Source organism: Sinocyclocheilus anshuiensis, unplaced genomic scaffold, assembly GCF_001515605.1.
Source record: "Sinocyclocheilus anshuiensis isolate Anshui unplaced genomic scaffold, SAMN03320099.WGS_v1.1 scaffold477, whole genome shotgun sequence".
Taxonomy (NCBI): Eukaryota; Metazoa; Chordata; class Actinopteri; order Cypriniformes; family Cyprinidae; genus Sinocyclocheilus; species Sinocyclocheilus anshuiensis.
In genome coordinates this window covers 2,023,734-2,034,769 of record NW_015536549.1, presented here as the reverse complement: position 1 = coordinate 2,034,769, position 11,036 = coordinate 2,023,734, and the positions used below count along the sequence as shown (strand labels likewise).

General features: G+C 36.2%; 1 protein-coding gene across 2 annotated transcripts in view; it reads left to right on the top strand.

Annotated features, from left to right (window-relative positions):
- Positions 1–228: 228 nt before the first annotated feature.
- Positions 229–11,036, top strand: part of faf1 (Fas (TNFRSF6) associated factor 1) — a 97,858-nt gene continuing 87,050 nt past the window's right edge. The window contains exons 1-3 of one of the 2 annotated variants that reach the window (XM_016500844.1): positions 229–561; positions 1,497–1,565; positions 6,807–6,853. In XM_016500844.1, coding sequence (XP_016356330.1) covers positions 511–561; positions 1,497–1,565; positions 6,807–6,853 — 167 coding nt within the window. In that variant the 5' untranslated portion in view covers positions 229–510. The remainder of the gene's footprint in view (positions 562–1,496; positions 1,566–6,806; positions 6,854–11,036) is intronic. The other variant, XM_016500853.1, reaches the window with a different exon arrangement.

Sequence of the window (11,036 nt, the reverse complement as noted above, 5' to 3'; positions counted from 1 at the left end):
AAAACAAATTTTGCTGGGGTTGCAGTCGGAGTCGGGTAGTGAACTGTGAAAATTGCTACAGACAAAACAATCATTGCTTTGGAACTGCCTACAGTGCCCATATACATTTTTTATAATATATTTTTAAAGCTTTTTTTTTGTTTGTTTAAAATGTCATAAGGTAGTCAAACAAGTCGCTTGTATAACAGTCTATTCAAATTCAACCGCGGCCCTGCTGCTGCTTTAAAAATTACACAGCTCTTTCCAACCGTGTGCGGGGCGCGACAGTTCACAGCACTTCTTTACGGCAGCCGTAAGATGTTTCTGTTGCTTTGAACGCCGATCCAGAACACCAAAGTGACGATAACAAAAAAACTGAAAGCCCCCAAACACTGACAACACGGACCCGAAGAGCAGCATTTATACTCGGTTACTTGCCGCACACTGATAAGCCGTGTCCTGAGCTGCTTTTTTGAAATCGGTGGTTGATATTTTTGGGGTTTTTACATGAGTCGTTAGCCTCTCACTGCAATGGCCTCCGACAGCAACATGGACAGAGAAATGATCCTGGCCGACTTTCAGGTGGGCTTCCTCACATAAATACGGATAATCTGATTTTATAAGATCTGGATGTGTAGATCAGACCCGTTCTTGTGCCTGCTCAGAGCTAGCCGGACAACGGCTATTGAAGTCACTTCTTTTTGTTGACATGTCTCGAGATGATCAGCTGTCAGTGGCTTTGTTTGAATTATTCAGCAAAAATGAAATATGGAAAGCACACGACCAGACAAAATAACAATAGACAGCTTAAAATGCATCATTTTGGTGTCGTCTGCTTATTTGGGACTAGAAAACATTACTACACTGTCATCTGAAGCCTTATCTGTCTTTTAATGACCCTGTCATGACCAGAAGCTGTCAGATGACTCTGCATGGTTTCTACACTGCCATCACCTGTCACATTCATGTTTTTCAGTTTGTTTGCCTTGGGATTTTAAATATTAGTCAGTTTTACAAGTATTGACACTATGTTTTGATTGGCAAACTGTTTATTTAGTAGGAGCAGAAAGAGATCTGAAATATGTAGCAATTACAAATATTTTGATATGGCATGCACCAAAATTGAAGGTTGCTTATATGAGTCAGATTACAAGTATTGACAATATGTTTTGATTTACAGACTCTTTATTTAATAGGAGCAGAAAGAGATCTGACACATGTGGCAATTACAAATATTTCACCAAAATTGAAGGTTATAAGCTTATATACACTGTGTTTTATTATGACTTTAAGCTTAAAGGTTTACAATAAACATCTCTCATATAATTTAAAAGCTTTTATATATAATATTCAGTGCATAATGCACTAGAAATTAAAATGAAAATAAATTTATTCTCTCAGAAATGTATTTTTGGCCTGTTCTGTTATTTAATTCTTTAAATATAAAAAGAGGACTTTTTGGTTTATGGTATTTTTAAAATGCAAATATCAAAACCAGTTTGTTCTTTTTATTTCAGGCATGTACCGGAATCGACAACATTGCTGAGGCAATCACACTTTTAGAACTCAACAACTGGGACTTGGTGGTAAGATGCACTTTGTTCGTTAAATCTGTAAGACTGACTCACAGCTAGATTTTTTTCAAACCACAAACCATTTTAACAAGTGCATGTGTCTCCTGCTTATTGTTTGTTTGTGGATTGTGGTGATGCATCGGAGACAAAGCCACTATGTTTAGTGCAAAAGCTATTTAATGGTACCATTGTTCACAGGACATTCTGGCACAGTTCTGTAGGAGCTGCATTTCCATATACCAGTTAAGTTGACTTACAATAGAAATTAGTCATCAACAAAACCTAGTCAGTCATTTTTGTCTTTACAAGACTTTGTTAATTTTATATTTTTGACACTAAGTGAACAACTGGTTTATAATCAGGGGCGTCATGTGTCTAGCTTTTTTTCAGAAGGCATCAGTAAGAGTTCTAACACTTCTTTCTAACACTGTGAGTCACGATTGTGTAGTGGTGTAATTTTATAGTATGCATGAGGGGATTGGTTCAGATCCTGATATTATATAATATAAAACTTTATAATGAACCAAGCTAAATTACAGCTGTACTCGACTGCCAGGGATCACCCTGCATGTTTTTGTATGGAAAACAGCAGGACTAACTTTTTGATAATACCATTTGTGCTTCATAGGAAAAACCCAACCCCCAATAAAAATATATATTATTCTTTGTAATAAAACCTAAGCTTTTGCTGTAATAATGTCTTCAGAGCCAATTATATATTTTTTAATTATTAACTGAAATGAAAACATATTATTAAGCCTTTGCTGAAGCTATTCCAGAATATTAATAATATTATAAGTACTGCATCGATTCAGTAAACCATGTATTCTTTAGCTTATAGAAATCAGTTAATTTAAACTTTCAGCATTGGACACCGCAAGGCTAAACTGCACCTTATCTCTGCATTTGGAAGCGCAACACAGCAACACAGATTCCTTAGCATGTGTAGTTAATCTAAATAAGTGCTAAAAGACTGTTGTGTTGACAAATTCTATTTTTTATTTTATTATTTTTTAAATTCCCCCAACCACCTGCATGCAAAGTGTCCATGGTTCTGCATGAATCACATAAGTTAAATCACATATTTTAGCTTAAAACTTTAGGGCACTATGAATTTTGTACCTGCAATAGTGGTGGAACTTAATTATCAAATGTAAAAAAAAAAATGGAATACTTGTATGGCACAGTTGGGGGTGCATGAATTAGGACATTTTGGGTCAATACTGATGTTTTAATAGTGTGATTAGGCAATGAGCCTCTTTAACTGCACTTTTAAAAGCATTTAAGAGCTTTAAGCCACATACTGTTGCAAAATGCACCACACTGTAAAATTATGTAAAAGATTGTGGAATTAATACATTCAAACATATAGGCAGTCTATTTACTAGCTCCTCAACCGATCCAATGAGAAATCACTAGTATCTCAAATTTATTTGCCCTCTTTTAGGATTTTGTTTAGATTCAGTGATGTAAATCACCAATTACTAAACATTTACAAGAACATGATTAGGTTTTGTTATTGCGGGATAAACTTTATCACAACGTAAGCACGAACTGTTTCTGTCCATTTACATCTTGAATTCAGTCCGATTCCATCTGACTGCTGCTACTCCTGTTACATTAAGAACACTTAAATTAGCTTTTTTAAATTTCATTTGTTACACATTTAATTTTAGAGACATCATTAGAGGCAATAAAGTGTGGTAGCGAAATGCATGCCCAATCATAGGTCAAGATCCATACCTTTTTTGTTTTCAAGCAGGAACTGTTTCACCCCTAGTGAACAAATAATAGTTCCTTTGTTGCTCCTACTGTGCAGAGCTTATGTGTCTAGGTGTCTGTTTCAGTCGATAATGTTATTTGAACAGACAGTAATATCTGCTGCAGTCTAGTCTGCAGAGACCCACACCTTTTTATAGCCTTTCATCTTATCTATTGTAAACAGTTAATTTAGACAGATCAAAACGGTCCTAAAAATTCCTTCTTGCAGGAGCCTATCCCTCCCTTTGAATACATGGTGTGGAAATGGTAATTGTAAAAGTCTTCTTAGTCTTATTACCAGGATCCTGGTGATTTATAGTCTGGTATATCACCTTTCATTCACCGCCACACAAACATTTCACCTCTAAAGCCTAAAAAAATATGCAGCTGTGACAGGTGTCACACCACAGACAAAGGCAGACAGGCAGAGCTTGTTTTGTTTGGGTGAATGCAACAGGGGTGTGTCCTCTGGCTGTTTCCGTAGTGCTAATTTGCATGAGGGACTGCATGTGACCCACTCTCGCCCCTGTAATATAGGGTTCAGGCTATCTCGTATCTTGACAGTTTTCAAACAAAAATAAAGAAATTGTGGTTTTACAGATGGATTTTCCTCCACAAAGTGGCTCTTTATCTTAAAAGCAGGCTGTTTTACTATATTTAGCAGGAAGCTGGTTGTATGCTGGCAGCAATTCAAAGAAAGCAGGCCCTAGCCACTGCTTGGTTAAGTGCACCTGTGAATGTGATGACTCGCTGTTCCTACTCTGGGTTGCGAGGTTGCTGGAGTCCAAAAAATGTAGAGACGGGGCAGTCAGTGAGTGTTTGAACACCCCACGCCGAAGCCAGTATGTGTGCCACACACACTTGATCACACAAACACCACTGCACCTGAGCAAATCTTTCATGAGAAGTTAAATGGCCTAAAATGTGCAGACACTTCTACATTTTTGCCAGTGTTAAACAGTTCAATCTAGGACTGCACAATTAATCGAATTTCTAATCGTGATTACAATTATGGATGCCACAATTACGTAATTGTTCAAAGCGGCAATTAATCATTCAAAGTCCACTTATGTTATTCTGTGTGCTTAAGATGCTTTTTTTTTTCTTTCTACATGTTATCTTAAGGGTTTTTCCATTGTTTTAATTTTAGTTTTAGTATAACACTATAATACCATTTATATTTTTACTTTTTTTATAATTTAAAGAAGAAACCAATCCGATGTATAGTTGACATTTGAGGCTTAATACTATAGAAAAGCACTAAAAGTTTTTCAGTTACAGTTGTTTTCAGCTTGTTTATTTTCATATAAAAATACGGCATGCAGTTGCATCAAACAATGGTATAAACATCATTCAATGTAAATTGTGATAATCGTAATTAATAATCGCAATTACAATTTCAAGGGAATAATCGACAATTATGATTTTTGTCATAATCGTGCAGCCCTAGTTCAATCTGTCAAAAACATCTGATGTTCTATCTCTACGGCAGACAAAACATAATTTCTGTGGCCTCTACTGGCATTGAAAACATTTCGGAGCATAGCAAGCATTGCGATGTATGTCTCTGTATACACTTTGTTATTTGGCTCAATCAGAAGCCATTTCCATTCAGATCTGTATCCACCAAGTAAGCCTGCTTATCACAGTTTGGCTCCAGAACCCACTTGCTCATACACGCAAAGACACAAACACGTCAGGCCCATCTCTGTGCATTCCTCTTCAGTCTGATGAGAGAAAGAGAGGGAAATATGTAGCCCACATTGCTGGATACTGCTTGTGTGTTTTATGTTTGGGTTGCTGCGTATCTCTGTTATTTGCGTTATCATCTTAAAGGGGTCATGAACTGCCTTTTTTTATTATTATTTTGTACTGTTCTCTGAGGTCCGCTTATAATGTTATCAAGATTTTTACATAAAAAAAACATCATAATTTAGAAGTAATAGGCTATTTAATGTCCTGTTTTGACCCCCCTCATCGGAACGCCTTGTTTGTAAATGAATCCATGGTAAAATGAAATTAACAAAGGACTTTCTGTTCTTACAGAACAAGTTCTTACTGACTGGAACTTCATTAAAAATAAAGTTCATCCACTCTTTCCTAATGTTGGGATCAGCAAATCCCAAAGGCAATGCAAAGATTGTGTTTTTCCACAACTTGGCACTGCACAGCATCTTGTTGTCGTCGGAGCTATCTTTATCGTTTGATTTCTGCTTAGACCTGCCTTTGCCTCTCTCGTTATTTACACTATATGCGTGAATTGGTGGGCGGGGCTAAACAGGCAGTGACGTCAAAGCAGGCATTGATCTTCTGCGGAGGTGGGGTTTAGCCACACTATTACGTCATAAAGTGGCACATTCCACAACCTGTCGTTTTGGCAGATTGGCTTCAATATAAGCTGTTTTTAGACTTACGGGAAAGTTTTGAGTTCTGAAATGTACAGGTTGTTTTTATAGAACAATGACCTCTTATGTCAAAAGATCAAGGGAATTTTGATTTCTCAGTTCATGAACCCTTTAAAAAAGGATCAGTATATTTAGACCATTATTTATTTGGGTAGTTGTCCTGATGTGTGATGTGCTATGCTATGCCATATCTTAAATGAATTGATTCTTGTCTATTTATTATATCCTATAGTTCAAAAGTAAATCCATTAAAAATATTTTATATTTTTTATAATATTTTGAACTAGTATTAAAATTTTATATAACTTTTTTCTATTTTAATATATTTTAAAATGTAATTTATTCCTGTGATGCAAAGCTAAATTTTCAGCAGTCATTATTCCAGTCTTTAGTGTCACATGATCCTTCAGAAATCATTCTACTATGCTGATTTGGTGCTCAAGAAATATTTCATATTATTATTATCAACGTTGAAAACAGTTGTGCTGCTTAATATTTTTGTGGAAACCATAATACATTTTCCTCCAGAATTCTTTGATAAATAAAATGTTCATCCTTGCTGAATAAATCTATTCATTTAGTTAAAAAAAATAATCTTACTGACCCCAAACCTTTGAACAGTAGTGTAAAATAAATTAATTTATGATACAAGAATTTATGACCTTATTAATCAAGAGTTTTTATGACATCTTATTAATTTAAAGACTACATTTGTACTTTAAAAAATTATTTTTGTCACATTGCCGGACTATTTACATAAACTGCAAACAGCAGAATGATTAACAATGCTCCAAATTTGCATACTGAGGAGTATATTCTGTATTACATTACTTCTCGGCCATTGATAAACTGTTCTTTTGCATACTATATAGTAGGGAAGTACACATATTCAGACATGGGGTGTTAAAAACATCAACAAAAATGGTGACTAGTTACATCACCTAAAATATATGTTTCCTTTTATACATTAATATGCATAAAAAAAGACGAAAAAGTTTCATGTTATGTCACTTTTGGTTTTAACTGAACCCAACAGTCATTTCTTGTAGTCATCAATGATGTGTTTTCTTGTTTGTTTTCTTTCTAGGCAGCCATCAATGGAGTCATACCACAAGAAAATGGGATCTTGCAAAGGTATGATGTTGATTTGTTGATTCTTATGAATCTAAAACCATCAACTCAGGCTTTCCCTTTACAAAATTATGGCAGAGATTCCACTCCATCGAATTGCATGTGGTAGTCTTTAGAGTAGAGGTTAATTCTGGTAAACTCCAAAGACGGCACATTACCTGAATCAAGACCTGGCTGAGCTTGATGGCTCGAGCGAGGTGGTTACTGTTTTCATGCCCCTGTAAAATGAAACTGGCCTCCTCTCAAAAGGGCATTCGTCTCTAAGCTATAATGAGACCCAGCTGTGGCTGCTGCTGGTTCCCTGGATGTTAAGGAATCGAGGGGGAAATGTCAGAGCAGCGTGTGTTTCGGCTTGTAGAGCCTTTGGTAGAGCTCTTATCATGTCTGCTCATCTGATTAGTCAAATCAGAAGTCTGCTCCTCCATTTTACATCTGGCTAATCGGCAAACTAACTACTGAACACAAAATCCTGCACTTTAATATTGCATCATCTGGCTTCATTTTATAATTCACAATTATGTGTAATGGACTCTATGCATGATCTCTTCCACATTTAGTCTAGGTGGCCACTTCAGTGTCTGGTGCAGTGAAAGTGGAAATTTTGAGAAAATTAAGCACAAAATTAAATCTTGAGGAATTGTTACATGACAGGACAAAGCAATATTGATATGATCCACCTTCCCGTCTAAAGGTATTTAAAGCTTCTGGAACACTATGGTGTAATATAATATGATAAAGTGTTATGTCTATTATGATTAATAAACTTTTATTTATATATATATATATATAATTATAGTAGATACAAATAATTTGAATATAAATAATTACATTATAATACAGTATGTATATGTATACATACAGTATATACACTGTATTATTACATAATGTAATTTTTTGTGATCAACAGTTATTAGAAATATGACAAAGTGCTCACTACTACCACAGTTTGGTATGAGAGAATTTTAGTGGAAATACCTAGACAGTCAGTGTTCATAGAGTTCATTGGGCCTGTTTGTGTTCTTTTAAATACAAACGTTTTCTTCTTATTATTGTTATTATTTTATTTTATTTTTATATAGTTCTATTACACTACTGGGTAAAAAGTTTGGGACTGGGAAGATTTTTTAAATGTTTTTTGAAAGAAGTCCTTTATGCTCACCAGGGCTACATTTATTTGATCAAAAATACAGTAAACAGTAATATTGTCAAATATTATATTACTACAATTTAAAATAACTTGTCTATTTTAATATATTTAAAAATGTAATTTGTGATCGCATAGCTGAATTTTCCGTACCTATTGTCACATGATCCCTTAGAAATCAATGTTTAAAACATTTGTGCTAATATTTTTTGTGGAAACCGTGATACTTAAAAAAAAAATGTAAAACTTTAAAAGAACAGTATTTATTTGAAATAAATTTTTTGTAACAGTATAAAAGTCTTTTTTTCTTCCTTTCTTTAAAAAAATAAAAGTAAAAATAAAAAATACAGACCCCAAACTTAAACTGTAGTGTATATAATTATTGTCTTTCTCTTATATTGTACATCACTTTGGTCTTAAAACCATTCTTTTTGCTACTTTATGGACTGCTTACAGAAGAAAAAAAAAACGAGGGGAGGAAAAAGAAAGTGAGAATTAAAGTGTGTTGCGGAAATAATTGCGGTGAAATAGCAGTGCAGAAAAGGCTGTCATCTCATTTCCCTCTGGAAGTCTGCTCCCCAGCAATTACCCCCTTCGTGCCATTTCAACACCAGAGTCACAGGAAATCAAACAATCAAGTTTACTGCGGGGGTTTTCATAGCGGTTGGTTGATGACCTGGTTAATGGAGGAGAACAACCAACAAAGTAGGGAGCTTTTTATAGTACTCAGCATGGATGTAGCCAGCTGTGGGTTCTGTGCCACTGGCCACATTTCAGTGCATTAATACAGTGCCCTACAAATACTGTTTGATGGATTGCAGTAGGATTGTTTAGATGCTCACCACTATTTCATACATGCAAGTTTTTCTTCTTCTTCTCCCTACCAACCCCCCCCCAACTTCCCCGTCCTTTTCCCATTTTCTTTAGTATGGTCTGCTTTGGATCGCAGTGAACTCATTCATGGTGTGTTTAGGCTGAATGTAAAGCTTTTCAGCATTCCATCGACCAATTAAATTCTGCCAGTTGCATTGTGGGTAAGAAAAGTAGTTGACAGCTTTCATTGTTGTAAACACTTCACTGGGTTGTGAAGGTATATAGAGGGGCCAACCACCTTGGCACGGAGTTGGGCACTAAACCGTTGACACCCACAATTGAAAATGCAACAAACAGTTCTTGTTGTTTGTCTGTCTCGCTTGAAGAGTTTGTAAAGTGTTACACTATGCATTTAGCCATATTGAGATTTCCCTCAGTTGCCTTTAAACAGAAATGCACACAAACACAACAGTAAAAAAATCTGTCCCAATAACAGGAATTGAAACTTTGGGCAACAAAAGGCATTTGTGAACACTCATTGTGTCCGCCGTCCATTTCTCCTTCCTCAACGGTCAGCGCTCATGAATGCCCCAGAGTCTTAAGAACAAATATATTCAGACGGAGCGTGATCTGTGACGGTTTATTTAGAGGGTGTGTGAATGTAAGAGCTTGGACATGAGGACATGTTTTTCTCAAAGGCACGTAATTATGAATGGAGCCTGGCATGGCGACTTCCAGCCTGTGCATTCAGTGGGTGGCTGGCACCATACTGCAGGCTGTAGGATGGCACGGTTCACTCAAGTGCCCCCATCGAGTCGCTCGCCGCCAGCTGGATCTCTGTTCGGCGGGACCCAAAGACCTACATGCTGCTGCCAAGCCAAGCGTGTGTGTAGACTGCCATCTAGACGCTCACAGTGGAATAACCGTTGACTGAATGCCAGTGTCTGAGAGAGGGGAGAAAAAAAAAGAGAGAGACATTAGCGGTTGAAAATTATATACAGATCACAAGATTGTTTAAAAATGGGTTGAAGATGCCGCAGGCTTTGAGGCTCTACTGTTGCACTCTGCTCTAGAAATATGTGTAATGTATTAACCGCTCTCCAATATCACCGTGCAAGAACGAACATCTAGATTTGTTAATAATCTTGAGGTAGTGTCTCATTTGTGAAGTCCCTTTTTAACCACGTGAACTTCTTGCGTAGGTTGAACTCTAAAATAAGTACGTAAGTATAAGTAAAAACCTCATCCTTTATGTTTGAAGTTTACCAGATTTGTATTTTGTCATCATCTTGGCCTTGTCACATGCTCTTGTTTTTGTTTAAGAAGCATCCAACAAAAGATTTTATTTATTTTAAACCTCGTTTTTTTTTTTTATGGATAGTTCACCCAAAATGAAAATTCTGTCATCATTTACTCACCCTCAAGTTGTTCCAAACCTACAGAAGTTTCTTTCTTCTGTTGAGCACAAGAAGGTATTTTGAGAAATGCTGGTAACCAAATAGTTGACTTGTAGCAATTGACTTCTGTAGTATGGAAAAAATACTATGGAAGTCAATGGCAACCATCAACAGAGTAAATGATATATAGAGTAGGGCTGGGCGATATGGGCAAAAATTCATATCTCTGTATTTTGGGGCCGATTTGCGATATACGGTATATATCTCGGTATTTTCATTGGTGTAAAGGTACTTATTCGTACCATATGGTTCACGGGGCAAATTCCAAATGGAAGTGATCATCCCTATGCCTTTGAAGGGCAGAGCCCTTGGAGTGGGGACTTTGGAGTGAGCAGGGCACGTGCGTGCCATTATGTAGTTTTTTGGAATGCACTTGGCAAAGGGAGCGATGTAATTTCCTCATTATCTTCAGCTGGGATGTTCCCGTGACAATGCAGCATGGTGTCCGTCAGCAGATGTCGCTTTTTTTGTGTCATAAATGTCTTTTATTGTTGTTAACATAACTGTTGCAAATAAACATACATTTTATATTTTAAAAAGCTTTTAAAATATGCTATATAATATGTAGTAACATATATAAAACTTTTTAAAATATAAAATGTATATTTTTTTTATGCCAGTGTCCGTCAGCAGATTCGCTGACGGACACCGTGCTGCATTGTCACGGGTAGGGGTCGACCGATATGTGTTTTTCAGGGCTGATGCCGATACTGATTATTACAGATCAAGTAGACCGATAACCGATATTTTGAACCGATATATATGTCTGGTG